Consider the following 20,893-nt stretch of genomic DNA (forward strand, 5'->3'; position numbering starts at 1 on the left):
TTTTACCACTAGTTTCGATTTTTTTTCAAATTGAAATAATAAAGAAATTAACTTTACGTAAATATATGACGAAATGAAAATTTCTGTACTTTTGATATTATTAATGTGTATAAAAATAAGTTTAAGTAGTTACGCACATTATTTATCGTGCTCCAATACTCGTTATTTTCTAAACTTTTTTAACCACAATGAAAGATTTTTGTTAGAATTTGAAAAAAATGAAAATTATCTTACAATAGAAAATCTTATGAACTATGGCAAGGCACTTCAAACACATAGTAAAGTAATTCTGATATTTTTGGATGACTATATGAACAGTACTACAGATAAGTATCCCTTTAGTTTGATCACAGTAAATATGTACTTAAATAACGTTTCTGGATCATTAAATATGATTGCACAAAATGATGATGACAAAAATGATACTCAAAAATTATTAGAAGGCTATAAGATTATTCATTTCGCAATTAAAGAACAACTAAGAAATTACATAAATGAATATTGTGCAAACACAATATTTTATGAAAATATGGTTCGTTGCAATCCTTTTATTGTTAAAAACGAATATACTATTTCTAATCTAGTAATTACAAATAATGGTCTAAAGTTTGAAATGCTGTCGAAGTTTAAGTTAACAGTACAAAGAAATTCATACAATAATTTTCATCCGAAATATTTGTTGTTTTACGATATAATGACCCAACAGATTCTCAGCAACAAAAATAATACTATAAAAATAGATAATAGTCAACACATTGTATTAAATTTACTTCGATTCACTCCACTTAATATTAAATGCTTCGACGGTACTCCTTTAACTATTCAAGATGTATTTGAGTATATGAAATATGATTTCAATTCTGAGGATGTTTTAGCATATATAAATCTGGTAATTTCGGCTACATTTCGTCCAATAGCTATTTTAATTCGAAACTTTATAACCTTAATTCAAGTTGCATCTTCAGAGAAATCAGATTGTGTAAAATTTTGGTTAAAACCCATGTTTATTGAAATGGGTCAAAAAATAATAAGTTATATAGAAGAATTTATTTCTCTTAACTTATTCAATTTTAGTCAGAAATTTCTAATAAACGTCTTAAATGGTTTTATTCAAATTCTAAAAGACTATAATGATAATATATATACTTTTAAATCAGATTATAAAATTAATAATTTATTAATTAAAAAACTTTCGCATTTTTTCTTCAAAAACAAACTGTACTTTACTAGTGAAATTGTTTTAACCAATAAATATATTACTGAAAATAATGCTGATGCCATTAAAATTCAATTAAAAAAATACATGGAAAAAGTTGTTAGCTATCTGGTTGAATTGAAAATATGGAATAACTATTTTAATTTTATTTTCTTAAATTTTAAGATTCAGTCTTTCAATGTTTCAAAGTATAAGATATTTATTAATTTTAAAGTTTTAGGTAAGTGAAAATGTAGTTCATTTTTAATAATTTATATTATCTATATAAACTATAATCTTCTATGTTTCAATAAAAAACAGTTGAGTCAATGTGTCGTCGTTGGGCTTATATATAGAGTAAAATAAAATAATCCAACTATAAGTTAATTGAAAACAAGAGACTTGTCACCTAAATAATTATATTTATAAATGTAAACCTAAAATATCGATTTCTTTCTTCAAATTGTACAAAAAAATTTATAAAAGTTTTATAGCATTTCTTTTAAGGTTTCATACTTTTAATAATTCTAAAACTTACTTAGGATATTGTTTAACTATTAATTTTTGTCTTAAACCTAAGTATACGAAAATCACAATTACCTGAAATATAAAAAGGACAGTGTACAAAGTAAATCTTTTGTAAATTCTATTTTTATTAATATAATTTGATGGTTTAAATATCCATAGTCATTCATTTTATGTGCAGAGTAGATTTTTTTTATCTAATGAAAACTATAATAGAAAATGTGCTTTATGTTTTATTTTTAAACATCTGGAATTAGTTGATTAATTTTTTTCTTATAATATTTAAGGAAAATTTTTTGAAGACTCTTATAAAAAATTAATTTAAATTATATTTAATTATTATTAGGTTTAACTATTTAATTTTCTTTTTTGTTATTAACTGATTTTCAAATTTAACATTATCAAAGATAAATTAATAACAGTTCATAAATTTTATTAAAAAATCTATCATCTTTATGACCAAAGCCAATTAGTTACAATTTATGCCCTTATTTTATTTATTTTAGATCGTATTTGTAATACTGAATCACATATTGAAATACAAAATGCTAGTATGAATGATAGCAATAAAATTGATATAGAATACTTTAAAGATAAGGAAGATTTGAAAGATATTGCAGATATCAACTTAAAGGATCTAAAAGACGACCTTAGTGAAAATGATACTGATACAAATAATTTCCTTGAAAATCAGTCAACTTATAAACCTTTTTATATGATTGATTATTGGCCATACAACGTGTAAAGTGAGATGTTTTAAATTTTTTTTTGTAATGAATGCTGCATACAGGATGCTTTATTTATCATGAAACATTTATTTAATCGAAAAATAAAAATAATATGAGTATTTTTTTATTGGTTTCTTTTAGTTCTATGTTTCTCTCATTATATGTTAGACTGTTAGATATACAAAATTTAAAAATTGAGATGTTTTAAATTGATTTTATTGTATATTGTTATTAATTATTTACAAAGATCCATTCAATATCTCTTAAAATAATAATTATGTTAAAAAAATTATTTTAGTAGTATTTGGTTTCATATATTCCCAATTTACAAGTTTTTAATTGTTTTTTTTTATTTGTCACCACAATTTTTCAGTTCTCAACTGACCGATTTCTTTCAACGATAAGTTAAAAGATCATAAATCGTATCTAGTTGAAGACATTTCCCTTAAATATTGAAAGAAATATTCTCGTTTCTTGTAAATGGGGGAAATCCCCAAAAAAATTACGTTAAAATTGTTAAATTTCGATATTTTTTCAATTTTTTTTCAATTTTTTTTTTCTAAAAACTGCCATCACATAGCCTTCAGCTGCCATAGAGTTCACATGTCTCATGTTATGCTCCTGCTATTTTTCTGCTATAAATTTACGTTAAATTTATTGTTTAATATTAAAGTAGTTTTGTTTAAAACATCTAAAACTAAGAATTCAAGATCAATATAAATATTAATATTATTGCGATCCTTCGGGATAAATGTAAGAAATTAATACATTACTAATTCCTTTAGAATGAAAAGTAATCGCACTCCGCTGTCAACGCCGTTATATAAAATTAGTAACACTACGATAACCCCGATAGCAATTGTAAATCGTTCCCAAATTCTTAATATCACAAAAACCATTACAAATGATTCAGATGACGACTGGATAACAGTTTTATCATCCAATAAAAGACCGTAAACACAATCACCCGGATCCTATCCTATAGGAAAACACAGCGATACATCTAATATTATTATTAAATTATTAAACCGATATAGTCCTCTACAAACAAATTATGATAACATGGAAAACGAACACACTAATGAACTCACTCTACGCAAACCACTGCCTATATTCATCAAATCTGATCTGAACTACGTAAACTTTTGCGAGGCGATTAAAAGAATTATCGACATGTGAAACGTTTCTACGTTTTTACTCTTTTAAGTTTGTTTTTTACTAACTTAAATTTATCAATAAGACGAAAACACAACGCAAATTGTTCAAATAATCAATTTATTTTGTTTTATTTTAAAAAATATGAATATATACTAAACAGCTACCTATTATATTAGTCTTACTTTAGGAACCACTTAATTTAAGGTGAAGGTAAAAGTATAACCCTTTGTATCACGGTTGGTAACGCGTTGTTACGAACACCGTTGCAAAAGATTAAGGGGACTTTTACAAGGAGACAGTTATCTTGATCACGGTTGATAACACGGAGGTTATGATCACCGTTGAAGATTAACTGAATTTATGTAAGCGGAGGAATCTAACCCTTTGTATCACGGTTGGTAAAGCGTTGTTACGAGCACCGTTGCAAAGGATTAAAAGGAATAATTAGGAAAAGCCAGTAATCTTGATCACGGTTGATAACGCAATGGTTATGATCACCGTTGAAAATTCTATATATTAAATTTTAAGATATAAGAAATGAAATTAAGAAACTTACTCGGTGAAGCGGTGTATGCACGTAAACTAGTCGGCAATTAATATTGCAAACGCTAGTATAATATAAATGGTTATAAAACAATTATTAACACAAAGATTCCCCTGTGGGTGGGGGCCAGAATACACCCACGGTAGTCCATACCTGTCGTAAGAGGCGACAAAAATGGACCTGAAGGTGAGCAGCAGCGCCTTCAGTACTGGCTATAGGTGGATGCTTCGTAAGCAGGTACAACTATAGCCAGGTAGAAGTAGTAGGCGTACATGGAGACCATGAACATGGCTGCTACACTACGATGTGGAAGGCAAGAGGAAACCACCACATTAATCTCCTTAGTCAATTAACAAATGACCAGAACAATAAATGATATAATGTATGGAAACGACCTTATCGGAGAGGTTATTCCCGGCAGGAGGCCAAACAAAGTACCTCAGGTCGTCACCCAGCGAAATCCTTGTAGTATGATAGGAACATGGAATATCAGAACCCTGTTACAAACAGGGAAACTAGAAAATCTTAAGATTGAGATGAAACGTCTCAAAATTGATATTTTGGGGATAAGTGAAATGAGATGGAATGGTCAAGGTGACTTTATATCTGGAGACTACAGAGTCATATACTCCGATGGTGATAATGGAAGGAATGGAGTTGGCATTATTCTGAATAAAAAATGGGCACAATGTGTGAGAAGTTACATTGCTTACGATGATAGATTGATATTGATCAAATTAAAATCTGTTCCTAATGATATTGCAATTATACAAGAATATATACCCACAACACAAGCAAACGATGAAGAAGTAGAAAAGATCTACGAAAAGATAGAAGAACTCATTAATCTCACAAATAGTAAGGAAAATTTAATTATCATGGGGGACTGGAATGCGATTGTTGGTGAAAATACAGACGACAGAGAAGTTGGTAAATACGGACTCGGAATGAAAGAGGTGATCGTCTTGTCGAATTCTGTAGACAACATGATTTAGTTATAACCAATACTTTATTTATGAATCATAAAAGAAGACGCTATACGTATAAAATGCCAGGTGATATTAACAGATACCAATTAGACTATATCCTGGTAAAGAATAGATACAAAAACCAGATCAAATCGAGTTCAAACCCAGGAGCGGATATTGACAGTGACTACAACCTGGTAATGATCAAGTCCGTATTGAAATTCAAGAATTTAGAAAAACCAAAAAACAAGGATCATAAATGGAATTTGTGTCAACTAAAACAACCAGAAATAAGAAAACTGTTCGAAAAGAAATGCAAAGAAAAACGTGAAACCAAAAGTAAGCCGAGGATAGATGATTGTAATAATATAGAGCATGGTTGGCGTCGCATAAAAGAAACTATTGTCCAGTCTGCAGAAGAAATATTAACTAGGGAGAAACCAGCTCCGAAACGCAAATGGATAACAATGGAAATAGTTCAAGATATAGAAAGAAGAAGATTGCTTAAAAACAAAACAGATGAAGAAAGTAAAAGATAATATAAGATGTTAAGAAATAAAATAATCCGTGAAGCAAAAAAAGCCAAAGAGATGTGGATCGAAAAGAATTGTGAAGAAATAGACAATATGATGGAATATAATCAACAGGATAAGGCATATAAACTTATCAAACGATATTTCAATGAAAAAAAACCTCAATGCACACACGTAAAGGATAAAGAGGGAAATTTACTTATAGATGAAATAGCGATAGCGAATAGATGGAAAGAATACGTAGAAGAACTATATGGAGAAGAAGAAAACACCGACTTACTCGTTGTAAACCCAACCGACGGTGACTTTGATTCAAATGCAGATACAAGGATTCTAAAATCAGAATTTGAAGACGCACTTCAAACAATGAAGAAAAACAAAGCACCAGGCCCAGACGAATTAAACACAGAACTCCTACAGCAGTCAGGAGTTGAAATAAAGAACGCTCTGTACGAACTGTTATGTCAAATATACGAGACTGGGAAAATTCCGAGATATTTTGGATGTAGTAGATTAGTTATCCTACCAAAAAAACCTAGAGCCAACCAGTGTGAAAATTTTAGGATCCTAAGCTTGATATCGCATGCGGCTAAATTACTAGCAATAATTGTAAGCAAAAGAATAAGTAAGAGGATAGAAGCCAGATTAGCAAACGATCAATATGGTTTCCGGAAGAACAAAGGAACCAGGGAGGCTATTTTAGGTCTGAAAGTAATACTCGAAAAGCAAATTGAGAGACAAAAAATCACTTATATGGCCTTTGTAGACCTAGAAAAAGCATTCGATAGCATAAATTGGACAAGTCTCTTTAAAATTTTGGAAGAAACAGAGATAGATTTTAAAGACAGACATATTCTCTATAAGATTTATGAAGAACAAGAATCCATTATTAACATTAATACAACAATAGTGACTACTAGAATCCAAAAAGGTGTGAGACAAGGGTGCCCACTTTCACCTGCATTGTTTAATGTATTTATTGAAAAATCAATAAACGTCATAAAGCTTTGGTTAATACAAAAAGGAATTGGAGTGAAAATAAGAGGGGTACTAATAACAATGCTTCGCTTCGCTGATGATATAGTCGTTCTTGCAACATCTGAAGAAGACTTACAAACAGCGTTAAATGCAATGAATACTACGTTCAAAGAATATAGTCTGAAAATAAACGCAGCCAAGACCAAAGCCCTAGTATGCTACAAGAAAATAAATATAACATTAGAAATCAAAGAAATTATCCAAGTAGACTATTTCAATTACTTAGGCAGCATTATAACAGATGACGGGAAATCAACCAAGGAAATCAGGAGCAGGATAGATCTAGCAAAGAATACATTCCTTAAAAAAAGAAAAGTACTAACATAAAAAAATATGAACATAGTGACGAAGAAACGGCTCATAAAAACATACGTCTGGAGTGTGGCATTATACGGAAGTGAAACCTGGACAATTAATAAGAAAGAAAAAGATATGTTAGAAGCTCTGGAGATGTGGTTTTGGAGAAAGATGCAGAGAATAAGATGGACTGATAAAAGATCAAATGAAGACATCCTGAGGACAATAGATGAAAAACGAACACTGATTGACATTATAAAGAGAAGGAGATGGCAGATGATAGGACACACGTTGAGGCATGGAGATGAATTGCATAGTTTAATAATTGAAGGAATGATAGAGGGTACAAGATCAAGAGGAAGACCTAGAACGAGGTACATTAGCCAAATAATGCAGGATGCAGGAGTCACTTCCTACAGGGAGCTTAAGATTATGGCGAATGATAGAGAAAGATGGAGAAGCCATTTATTGTAAAACAGTTGTTAAAAACCAATCTTCGGATTGAAAATAAAATAAAAAAATAAAAACACAAAGAAAAACAAGAAGAATGATGAATCAAGCAGTGAAGGTGTAATTTATACTACCCGTCACCACCTAAGTAGTGTGGACCAATCGTCCACTGATTATTTATTTTTTAATATTTTCTAATGAATAAATGTGTATTTTAATATCTTATTTAATTTGCGAGTTCTAGTTTGGACTGATATGTAACATAAAAGAGTTTACTAGCATTATTATCAATATAATTAAATAAAAAAAATACATTATATTATGTTCTTATAAATAAAAGTTATCAAACAGCGCTGTCCAGCAGACTTTCTTGCAACTGACAAACGGTACTAAAGCTGTAGCGTAACGCTACACATGGATGAATTTACTTGTAAAAATAACACATCTGGTCTAAAACTTCAAATCAAAACCCCTGATTCATATCGAAAAATTGTACGCATTCTTTTACAAAAGAATGTTGATTTTCATACGTACCAAATCAAACAAGACAAACCATTTTGTGTTATATTAAAAAACTTACACCATTCTACAGACTCCAAAATTATTAAAGAAGAATTAACTGGACTTGGTTTTAATGTTAAACAAGTCATTAATGTCCTGCAAAGATATACAAAAAAAGCACTTTCTATGTTTTTTGTTGACCTCGAATCAGATACAAACAACAACGAAATATTCAAAGTTGACACTATTTACCACTCAAAAATGAAATTTGAAGAACTCATACTTAATAATAACCAAATTCAATACCTTAGATGCCAAAATTTCGGCCATACGAAAAGATACTGTAATCATGATTGATTGGTAAAAACTAAGGCCAATACCCAAATGTGTACTGTGTGTAGGAGCCATCCAGCGAATTACAGAGGTTGCCCTGTATATAAAAACGAGCAACAGCGTAAATCACCCAATTCTAAATTTTATAAAAGCAGTCACCATTTTAATTATAATAATTCAAACAATGTACAGGTGCCCATTGATAACACCCGTTTCGAAAGCATTAACTAATATGAACCAAACAAATATAAATTATACGTTTAAGTTACTCAACAGTACAAGTATATAAACAATTTGCCAAAGATAGACACAACTAATACTAATAACAACGAACTCACTAAACAACTCTCATCTTTTTAAACTGACTTAAAATCCTTAATTAATCCTTTAATATTCTTATTAACCACTGTACTTATTAAAATTATTTTAAAAAATGTCTAGTACGATTACCTCCAAAAATCCTATCATCAAAATACTCTTTTGGAATGCGAATGGTCTCCAACAATACAAAAATAAATCTGTACATATCCGTAATAAAATAGACATAGCACTAATAAATGAAACTCACTTTACTGACAAAAATTACTTTAATATTTAAAACTACACACTATTTAAAACCAATCACTCTGATGGTATAGCTCATAACGGTGCTACCATTTACATTTCCAAAAATATACAACATGACAAAATAAGTCCATATCAAAAACCATCTATACAAGCTTCAAGTGTATCTATTAAAATCAATAACATACCAATCACCCTATCTGCGGTCTATTGCCCTCCTAGATATAATATACGTCAACATGACTTACAACATTTTTTCAATTCTCTAGGTCACTCATTTATAGTGGGACGGGACATTACCTCCAAACATTCAAAATGAGGCTATGTTGGTAACAACTAAAGAGGAAAATTTCTGGATACAGTGATCAATCATAATCACTATTCATTCTTTTCGCCAACAGTACCAACTTACTGGCCATCTCACGTAAACCAAAATCCAGATATTCTAGATTTCTTTGTAACAAATATCCCAAGTCTGCTAAGTTTAGGCATAAAAAATATTTGTGATATTTTCACCCATTATTCTAATTATCGGTGGTGAGTACTCATTTAATACAAGACTATTCCTTACAAAAGGACCCATTAACTAGGACAAACTTAAAATTGAGTTAGATAAAATTAATCTGAAAATTCCACTGAAAACCCATGACGACGATGAAAATGCGGCTCAAAATATTGTTTCACTAATCAAAAACTCAACAAATAATTCATCCTCATCAAATAAGAACAATTGTAAAAATGAAGAAAAACTCCCAGTTTATATAAGAGTTTTTATCTGTGAGAAAAAAAGAGTTAGAGCCTTTGATAGGGTGTGGCATGACGAGCTGCTTTACAAACTGAAAACAATTTTCCCAGCTCATCTATATTTAATAATAAAGTTTTACCTTTATGAAAGAAAGTTTACAGTAAGACAAGGTATTTGTACTACCTAAATGCCCAGATATAAAGTTAAACAATACAGTAATTAATACCCATAATAAAATTAAGTACCTAGGAATAATTTTGGACAAACGACTGACGTGGGGACCTCACCTGAAAGACAAAAGGAAAAAAGCCAACAACAGACTTCATTTCTTTCGTCCATTACTAAAATCTAAATTACCTCTCGAAACAAAATGACTTATTTATCAGTTAATAATCAGACGAGTCTGGTCTTATGGTATTCAGATATGGGGACCAGCCAAACCATCCAACATTCGACCAATACAATCCTTTCAAAATATAACATTACGAGTGTTAACTGGTGCGCTGTGATATGTAACAAATAATAACCTACACAAAGATTTAAACATCAAAACTGTCAAAGAACTTGCAATTTTACACTATACTAGATTTCCCTCAAGACCTATTATAAATTCAAGCCATTTATCTTCATAAGACCGGCGTTTTAGTTGTTTAAATTACATTACTTTTATTCAATATGTGAAACTAAGCATGTCCAACTTTGAAACATAATAAAAAATCTGCCGAAGTAAATTTTTACCCCGGCTGGTCTTTAACGTCTTTAATAGAGCCCGGCTTATGAAGGTTAAGGAAAAAAAATTCAGCACAGGAGGGTCGCGGCACAGTGATGACATGGCATAGTTGGATCAAGTATAATGATATCTGACAGTGATTAAAAACACTATCAAAAATAAANAATGATATCTGACAGTGATTAAAATCACTATCAAAAATAAACGCTTCGATGCAAATCTTTAGATAGTGTTTAATTTTAAAAAAATTGGTGTTTTATTCCAAAAGCTACATGATCTGCTGGTTCCTTATTAATATCTCGATTAAGATAAAGTATGTCGAATGAAAAAGGGTTTATTAAAAAATATTATTTCTCATAAAAAAATTGTGTGGATCCATACACTTTTCAATAAGTTATAAAGCATTATAAAGTTAAATATAATATAAAATATAAAATCGAGAATTTTCACACGAAAATAGCATTCGGTAGCCATTTTCGCCGTGAAGACAAGTCCAGAGGTCAAATTTTTTTTTTTCAAATTAAAGTATATTACATTAGCTTTAATTTAAGATATATATAAAAGTGTCAGACCTTCCGGAACATTTTCAAAAGTTAAGTTGAAAAAGTTAATTTTTTGTGAAAAAGTTCTTTTTAAATCCCCCCCTATAGTCAGATAAAGGGTCAAATTTACAAAAAAAATATATCAAATGATAGGTAAAGACATCAAGCATCTATAAAAAAAAAATTATATTCATATGTTCATTTTTGAAAATGTTACGGCAGTTTTTAGTAAAAAAAATTGAAAAAATTTCGAAAATTAGCGATTTTTAAATTTGTAATTTTTTTGGAGGTTACCCCATTTACGGGGAACGAGGGAAATTTTTTCAATTTTTAAGGGTAATGTCTTCGACTAGATACGATTTGTGATCTTTTGACGTATCGTTGAAAGAAATCCGTTCGGTGAGAGTTGAGAAAAAGTGGTAACAGACACAAAAAAAAAAAAAATTTTATAGTAAAACCAATACCTTCTCAGCTTCGCATCGAAGCTAAAAAAAAGGTGTACCGACGACCTATTTTCTATGTGCAAATGGCAGTTGAACTAAAACAAAAAATAGGAGTGAATATTGCTTTTAAAATAATCCATTAATTTTTTTTAAATTAACACTATCTATAGATTTGCATCGAAGCGTTTCTTATGATAATGACTGTCAAATATCATCTATTCTAGTTCCAATTATGCCACGTCCATACTGAGCCACGACTCCACTATGATACTGTTTTTTAAAATTCAATTGGAGTTAGATAAATTCATTAACACTTTTTAATCCTCAAAATCTGAATAGCTAAATAATTAAGTAAGATAGTGTTATATTAATTTCTAGATTCATTATAATTTTTTTTTATCATATTCTATTTAGTACTTTGCCTCCCGGTTCCGGTGCCACTAAATTACTATTAACAGTAAATTTATCAGAAAAGCTCAATATTTTTTTGAATTTATACCGTAAAGATAGTTTTAATATGAATAAGATATTTCTTCTTGCGAGGAAAGGATACAGTGATGGGGTCCTGGATATACATTGTAGTTATTAAATTTAAATGAGATAAAAAACAAATGAGTTATATAATTTTTTTAATTTTAAAACCTTTGTAAGGTATTTTAAAATAAAATAAAAAAACAAAACCGAGAATTATAACATAAAAATAGCATATTTTTGAATATAGTAGCTATTTTCACCATGACAATCTATAGTTTGAAATATTATTTGTTTATAGTAAAGAATATTTGATATGCTTTAATTTAAGATATATATAAAAGTCTCAATATTTCCAGAACACTTTCCAAAATTAAGTTGAAGAGTTAAATTTTTGTAAAAAAGTTATATTTTGAATCCCCCCCTGTGGGCAGGTGAATGGTCAGATTTTCAAAAAAAATATACCAAACAAATAAATACTTAATGTATCTATAACAAAAAAAAAAAAGAATTGTTTCTGTTTATCTATTTTTTAAAAAGTTATGGCAATTTTTGGGAAATTTTTGAGTGTAATGTCGACGACTAGATACTATTTGTGATCTTCTGAAGTATTTAACCTTGTCCGACTCAATTATTTTTTAGAACTATAAACTATCAATAAACGTTTAAAAATAAACGTCTGAACTTATCAGGACTTCAATAGTTAAAAAATAAACCAAAAGACTATGTGTTATTAAAAACTGAATAATTGTTACTCGGGTTAGATTTGATAGTAATTCTTACAGATATATAAGATTTTTTAGTAAAATGTAGAACAGAGTTAAATTCATCGATTAGAATAGATATGTTCAAGACCGTATCTGAGGGGGGTCCACGGGGTCTGGACCCCCCCCCCAACGAATTTTTTTCAACATTTTCTAAGTTTGCAAGGTTATCTATTTTTGATAATAATGATTATTTTAAAATTGCATTTGCTAAATTGTATAGACCATTTAATTATACCATATATTATTATATGTATAACATGGTAAATTTAATAAAAGAAAAAATTACGTGACAGATATTTTAAAACTTGAAATGGAAGTTTCTCAGTATAAATCTATTAATAAATTGTTATTGATGCCATCCGACCGGTCGAACAACGACGATAGTGATTAGCATACAACAATATTTATCTACAGTGTAGATTCTACACGATTTGAGTATATAAATTTCTCAATCGTATGTCGTTTCTATACTTCAGTAATGACTGATGACTAAATGTTAAATAATAATAATTAACAAGCTGTTTTTAGTTTTATGATATCTTATAAAAAGTTTGGTGGTTTTACGAGTACTGTACTTCAGTGTTACATGACGATTGTTTATATATGTTCATTTTTATTAATTCAGTTTTTTGTAAATTAAAAATGATTAAACGGCAGAACGTAAATTTACTATCAAATTATTTTTCAAAACTTTCGAAAGTACGTTAAATTGTTTAATGAGCCAACATATTTTTCAGTTTTTAATTATAGAAACGTAATGCTAATTTGTTTTGATCTTTATTTTAGACGAAAGATGTCCCTAATTTTTCATCAAGAATAGACACGCCATCATGTAGCCATTCATTCTCAGATTTGCAATCAAACGAAAAAGAAATATTAAAATCGGACCCGGAGCAAATTATTGAAGAGAATGATATTAGCTATTGTTTTGGTAAAAATAATATACTTGATGAAATAAAATTTAAATTATTAACTGCTCCTTGGACACCAGATGAAAATTATAAATTTCCAATTTCTAAAAATTTGGAAAAAAATTAAAAGTTTCAAATAGGATGGATTAAACGTTTTCCTTGGGTTGTTTATTCAAAAATTGGTGAACAAGGTGCAGTTTGTAAATATTGTGCGATATTTGGTCACAAATTTGGTGACAAAGGTGGTCATCAAAAACTAATAAATTAGTTGTAAAACCATTTAATAACTGGAATAATGCTATTGAGAATTTTAATGAACACTGTCAAACTGAATTTCACAAATGTAATGCTATGCGTCCAAATAATTTTATTGATATTTATTCCAAAAAGAGTCCAAATATCCTTCAAAAATTAGATTCGGCTCGTTCTATTCAAATTGATCAAAATAGAAAAAGATTAATTCCTATTATTCAAACAATTATTCTTTGCGGTCGTCAAGGAGAAATATCATTACGTGGTACTGACGACTATGGTCCTCTTTCTTTAAATAATTCTGAACCTCATTATAATGATGGAAATTTCCGAGCATTATTAAGAATGCGTATTTCGTGTAGAGATAAAAATCTAACGCATCACATTGACAATCAAAAGTTAAATGCTACCTATATAAGTCCTATAATTCAAAATAATTTTGTCAACATATGTGGAAAAATTATACAAGATCAGTTAGCTTACAAAATCAACCAAGCAAAATGTTTTTCCGTATTAGTCGACGAAACAACTGACATATCACGTATTGAACAGCTTTCTTTGTGTATACGTTACTTGGAGAGTAATTTAAATGTTGAAAAAGATCAAACAATTAATTATGTCGTGAAAGAAGATTTTTTACAATTTGTTCCAGTACACTCTACCACTGGTCAAAATTTGGCCACTGTAATTTTAGATAATTTAAAAAATCTCGGTATAAACTGTGACTATTTACTTGGTCAAGGTTATGATGGCGCGGTGGCCATGAGTGGAAATTTCAAAGGCGTACAGTCTATAATAATAAAAACACATCCTGCTGCACTTTATGTTCACTGCAGCATACATTCTCTAAATTTGGCACTTGCTCATTCATCAAACACACGCCATATCCGTAATTGTATAGGAACAATAAAGGCTGTGGGAAATTTTATTAAAATATCGGCAACGCGAACTGAATTATTGAAAAATAAAATAAAAGAATTTCTCCCTCTGACTAAATGGACAAAATTAACTTCCATGTGTGAGACTAGATGGGTTGAAAACCACGACGGTATGCTAAGATTTTCAGAAATATTTAAACCTATTGTTATAACATTAGAAGAGCTACAATTATTTACAGACATTGAAACTTCGTCTAAAGCATTACAGTTGTATAAGTGCATAACAACAAGTGAATTTATTATTAGTTTGACAACTGCGACAACTTCCTTTCTATTACTTTGCCATTGTGTTAAACATTGCAGTCGATAAAATGTGATTTGAATGAAGCATTAGAACATGTTGAAACAGTCTTAAATGAAGTAAAAGATACGCGAAAAAACATTAATGTACATCTTAAAAAAAAATTTAGTAAATCAGAAAAAATTAAAATCCCTAGAATTGTAAGTCGTCAAAAAATAGAATTTATATTGATACCGAAATTCCTGAGGACTATTTTCGTTTATCTATAGCCATTCCTTTTTATGATGATTTTGTTAGTCAACTTGAAGAAAGATTTTCAAAACACAAAACAATTTTATCCTCTTTGTATTTATTAATTCCCAAAAGACATTTTTACGAAATTCTACTAGGCAAGAGAGATTAACTGGACTTGCATTATTAAGTGTCTACAGAAACATTTCAGTGGATCCAAAAGAAGTTCTTAACAAATTTGCACTTCAAAAAGAAAGAAATATATTATTAGTTTAACATTTAGTATATTTGCCCATCCATGTTTTATTTTATTTTTATATTTTGTCAATACTTAATATTAACAGAATTAAAAGTCGACTATCAGTTATTGAGTGCAAAGGCGCATATTTTGATTATTTAATTAAATTTATCAAAAAATAATTATTTTTGTTTTAGTCATACTTTTAACCAAATGATAAAATCTAAATATAGTAAAGACTATAATTATATATCAGTATGTGTTTAGCGTTGATAATGGTAACATTGTTTCCGAAATACGTATCCGCGACTTTTCATTAATTTTATTGTGGCTTTGAGTTTAATATTTTTTAGTTTTTTAAATTAATAATATTTTTAATATAGTTTTAATTTTACTTAACTATAATTATGATACGAATTTTGGACACCCCCTCCCCCAATTCAATTAATTGATCCAAGGAATGTTAAGATTGCATTATAATTGTCTTTTGACTAGTAATAGAAATTTCAGAATACGAAAGAGTGGCGGTGGGGTAACAATTAGTAGGAACCATAGAATCATTGTTTAAAAATATTAAATGAGTAGAATAGTTAAATAGTGTTAGGTAAAGCATACAACCATTCTGATTAGGAATTGTATTAATTTAGAAAAGATTAAGAAAAGCTAGATTTTCAAAAAAAACAGATTCCGGTTGGGTTTATGTGTGCATTGAAAGAAGCATTTTTTTAAGTTGGGAAGATAAAAATCACCGAAAAGTAGAAAGTCATCATAAGGACTGGAAGAAATTAAGTTATCAATAATATTATAAAAATTTGAAAAGTCGAGTTCAGAAGAATTTATTAATTTTTTAACCAAGTTTCCGTGAAAACTAAAACATAAAAATTAAAAAAAACCCAGCACAGTGGGGTCGTGGCATAGTTGGGTCCAGTATAGATAATATTTGAGAGTGATTAAAATCATTATCATAAAAAACGATTCGATGCAAATCTGTAGATAGTGTTTAATTTAAAACAAAAAAAATTGTCAAAAAAGTAGGTCAAGTGAGACCTTAGAAAATAAATGATAGCTACAAAAAAAAACCACATAGTAAAATAATATTAATATGAATTTCTTCTCACGAGAGGAGACTACAGTAATGGGATCCTTGATATTTATTGAAGTTATTGAATCTAAATGAGATAAAAATCAAATGAATTAAACATTTTTTTCTAACTCAAAAAGAATTAAGAAAAAATTCAGTGCTACAGGAGTGAAAGACCCAAGTGTTACCGTCTCAGAAACCGTACGTCTCATTCTTCACTTAATAAAAATCGAAATTTAGCTAGTTCAAATTTTAAAATAATTTTATTCGACTTCAAAGAAACAAAATAATTTAAATATGTTTAATTTTTTATACTATGTCAATTAGATTGATATAATATTTATGAAAATCAGTGTAATACCCTTATAATAAAATAAAATACAAAACCAAGAATTTTAACACAATAATAACATATTTTTGAACTTTTTGAACATATGTTTGAAAACAAATCCAGAGGTCAATTTTGTGAATGGTGAACATCACCATGAAAANCTTTTTGAACATATGTTTGAAAACAAATCCAGAGGTCAATTTTGTGAATGGTGAACATCACCATGAAAACAAAATAAAGACCGAATTTTTTTTTTTTTAATATATTTAAGTATATTAAATAAGCTTTAATTTAAGATATATATATCTATTTTTTGTGAAAAAGTTGTCATTTTGAATACCCCCTGTGGGCTGGTAAAGGGTTGAATTTATAAAAAAAATATACCAAATGATAGGTAAATACATCAATCATCTATAAAAAAAAAATTATTTTGATTTGTTCATTTTCGAAAATGTTATGGCAGTTTTAAGTAAAAAAAATTGAAAAAATTTCGAAATTTATTATCGATTATTCCAAAAGCTACATGATTTGCTATTTCCTTATTAATATCCTGATTAAGATAAAGTATGTCAAATAAAAAAGGGATTATTAAAAAATATTATTTCTCATAAAAAAATTGTATTGATCCATACACTTTTCAATAAGTTATAGCGTTATAAAGTTAAAAATGTAAAATATAAAATCGAGAATTTTCACACAAAAATAGCATTTGGTAGCAATTTTCACCGTGAAGACAAAATAAAGTTCGAAATGTTTTTTCCATAATAAAGTATATTTACGGGGAACGAGGGAAATTTTTTCAATTTTTGAGGGTAATGTTTTCGACTAGATACAATTTGTGATCTTTTGACATATCGTTGAAAGAAATCGGTTTGGTGAGAGCTGAGAAAAAGTGGTAACAGACACAAAAAAAAAAAACAAAAACATCATAGTAAAGTTAATACCTTCTCAGCTTCGCATCGAAGCTAAAAGGTAAGTTGATATTAACAGATTGAGTTTAGTGTTTAAGCCTCTAATATGTTGGTAGTAGGAGTTGAAGGGTAGCGGCTTAGTTTTTATTAGTTTTTTGAATTTAGAATTGTAGAATTGCTTTTGACATATTTATAATAAGGTCGGATTCCCCTTTTGACCTGTGTCTGAAAAGTACTAAGCGTAGGTTGGACATGTAATTTTGTTGTTGATTTGTTCTGTCAAAAGAGAAACTGATGTCATTCCATGAAGAATATGATTTTAGTTTATTTTGGGACGAAAATATATCAAAAACATTTAGTTAAATCGTTGTTAATTTTTTACACCATTATTTTTTTAGCTTCGATGCTAAGTTGACAAGATATTAATTTTACTAAGATGTGTTTTTTTTTTGTCTGTGGCCACTTATAATGATATATTAAAATTGTACTTATGCTAATAAAAAATCATTTTTCAATTATAATATTTTATGTTCATTTAAACAAAGTGTTATTAATATCTATGTAATTCCTATAGAAATTACTAAGCTCCCATAACCACCGTCTTCCAAATCTGTGGTGAAACCCCTGCTAGTTGGAGTCTTCTTTAATATAATTAAAATTAATAGATAATGAATGAATTAATAAAAATTATTTCAATTAAAATTTGGTAATTTTTTTCTTCAATTAAATTTAAATTATTCTGCAATATTCACACTAATAAATGTTATTTAATAATAAAACACAATTAAATATAAGCATGAATTCATATTTTTACAAAGCTTTTCTCGTCTTTATATAACTACATGTTTACAAAAATCATAAAATGAACTAGTTATTGATTTTTTTCATTGTAGGTATCTATTACTTCACAAAATATAAAATTAAATAATAAATGATATTTTATTAATTTTCATACTTTTTGAAATAATTTACAATAATAGAGAGTTTGTTAGAAAACCAATTTAAGAAATTTAAATCTATCAGTTAACATTTTTTTAAAAGTACTTATTATTAATAGTAGATGTGTATTTTTCACACACGTTTACCTGCTAAGATTTTAACATGCTTAATAATATTATGTACTACATCTGTTGTAGATGCAGTGCCATTTAAATCAGCAGTGTGAACTAAATCTTCAGTGAGTGTTTTAGTAATGGCAGTTCTAATCATTTCACAATGCATTTTATGTCCTAAATGTTCTAACATATCAGCAGATGCACTTAACATGGCAACAGGATTAGCAATGTTGGCACCTGCGATTGAGGAACCTGTATTTCTAGTTCCAGGCTCAAAAACAGCATAGTGATCTCCATAGTTTCGGCCAGATATTAAACCAGCTCCACCAACAAGACCACAAATTACATTAGATACAATTGACCCATAAAGATTCGGCATAACCATAACATCAAATTGATGTGGATTAGACACAAGTTGCATACAGCAGTTATCAATTATCATATTGTCAAATTGTATTTCTGGATATTCTTCTGCCATTTCTTTGCATGTTTCTAAAAATAAACCATCAGATAACTTCATAATGTTAGCCTTATGTATTGATGTGACTTTTTTACGGCCATTGTTCTTTGCCAATTCAAAAGCATAACGAGCTAAACGTTGAGAATTTTCTTTAGTAATCACCTTCATTGACTCAACTACGCCATAAACACTTTCATGTTCTAACATAGCATATTCACCTTCAGTGTTTTGACGTATAATAATAATATTAACATTTTTATGTCTACTGGGTACATTTTCATAAGATTGAACATTTATGACATTCACAAATAAATCAAGTTCATTACGTATAGCTACATTACGAGATATAATATCAGTGTCTAGGCTTCTAGTTTCAATATTTCCTTTGATAGCTACTCCATTCCTTCGAATAGATGTTATAGCATATTGTAAATCATCATTACTATTGCTCGATGGATCTATCTGAACTGTTTCAAAATCAACTGGCACACCACCATGATTGAAAACTTCTTTCACATAACTCATCAACTCTGGTCCAATGCCTCCTCCTGGTAACATAGTCACTGCATTTCTTCCTCCATACCTATTATTTATACCAAACTTATGAATACTAGAAGAGTTTTCATAGATAATAAATTGTACCAGTGCATTATATTTTTAATGGATCAAATGACAAATCAGAGATTTTTTAATGGAAGGATTTAATATTAAATAAAATTTAGTGACTTCTTGGATACACCACTGATTCAAAGTATTTCTTTCAACATAATTTAAGGCTGGATTTAGACAAGTGGGGAACACAAACCAATATCACAATAATTCTGACATTTTGTCTAATTATTGGACAAAATGTAGCTTATACAAATTTGGATGATAAATATTATAACCATTTTTTATAGAATGAGCAATTAAAAAAAAGTCATAGTGTTATGCGTAGAGCCCTCTTTTAGTAGATGCACTACTCTAAATCTAATCCTGAATTAATTTTATAAACATTTAAAAAAAAAAAAACTAAAAAAAACTAATTAGTAATGTCAATTTAAATGAAATTTAATATAAGTTAATTTTTTTATTATAAGGAATGCATTGTATTTGTGTGATTGAAAACACAATACATTCATATATATTCAAAAGTAAATAAATTAATACGGTAAGTGTTAAAATAAAATGTAGTTTAATAAATGTAATTTTGTAATTGTTAATTTTGAATACTATAATAATGAAGAATAAATTAAAATTGGAATTTTTTAATCATTTTAGTTTAATTAAAAATCGTTAATATGGATAAGTATTATTATTTATTTAGATTAATATTTTGAAAATTAATATAAAAAATCAGAATTAAGCATACCTGGCTCGAGGTAATCCAATTTGTCGTCTAGCAATGGGTTGTTTATGTTGAATATCAAAATTTACAGTAGACATAGGACGTAAGGTATGTTGACTTGCTTTTAGCAAGGTACATTTTGAGAAAGAAGTAAGCATTATAAAATAATGAATTAAAATGTTTGAAAACTAAAATGTTGATTAATTTGTAGGAAATTTTCATAAAATCAAAATAACTCATCCAGCTGTTTAAATTTTCTTTTGATAACGTGAAGACATTACTGTTAGTGATAATATTTATTTTATATCATATATAATATTATCATAGTAATAACACAGAATAGATAATACTTCATCTGCTCTACAGTTACATTAAGAAAGATAAG

The 20,893-nt window shown here is 28.6% G+C and overlaps 2 protein-coding genes across 5 annotated transcripts; one reads left to right on the top strand and one right to left on the bottom strand.

Moving 5' to 3' along the window:
- On the top strand, nt 1–15,567 carry LOC126907995 (zinc finger MYM-type protein 1-like). Of its 4 annotated transcripts, none has more exons than XM_050689779.1 (3): nt 1–1,436; nt 2,227–2,466; nt 13,319–15,567. In XM_050689779.1, exons 1-2 carry the CDS (start codon nt 74–76, stop codon nt 2,463–2,465), a joined length of 1,602 nt encoding a protein of 533 aa, XP_050545736.1. In that variant the 5' UTR covers nt 1–73; the 3' UTR covers nt 2,466; nt 13,319–15,567. The 4 variants fall into 4 exon arrangements, with proteins under 4 accessions (XP_050545736.1, XP_050545735.1, XP_050545737.1 ...); XM_050689778.1 differs by having other exon boundaries at nt 2,227–2,461; XM_050689780.1 differs by lacking the exon at nt 13,319–15,567 and adding an exon at nt 9,104–10,466.
- A 3,014-nt stretch (nt 15,568–18,581) lies between these two features.
- Nucleotides 18,582–20,767, bottom strand: LOC126908001 (isocitrate dehydrogenase [NAD] subunit gamma, mitochondrial-like). The gene is made up of 2 exons (XM_050689795.1): nt 20,533–20,767; nt 18,582–19,764 (listed from the first exon to the last, which is right to left on the bottom strand). Exons 1-2 carry the CDS (start codon nt 20,664–20,666, stop codon nt 18,738–18,740), a joined length of 1,161 nt encoding a protein of 386 aa, XP_050545752.1. The 5' UTR covers nt 20,667–20,767; the 3' UTR covers nt 18,582–18,737.
- Nucleotides 20,768–20,893: the final 126 nt, after the last annotated feature.

Source organism: Daktulosphaira vitifoliae, unplaced genomic scaffold, assembly GCF_025091365.1.
Source record: "Daktulosphaira vitifoliae isolate Bord-2020 unplaced genomic scaffold, ASM2509136v1 Scaffold_5, whole genome shotgun sequence".
Taxonomy (NCBI): Eukaryota; Metazoa; Arthropoda; class Insecta; order Hemiptera; family Phylloxeridae; genus Daktulosphaira; species Daktulosphaira vitifoliae.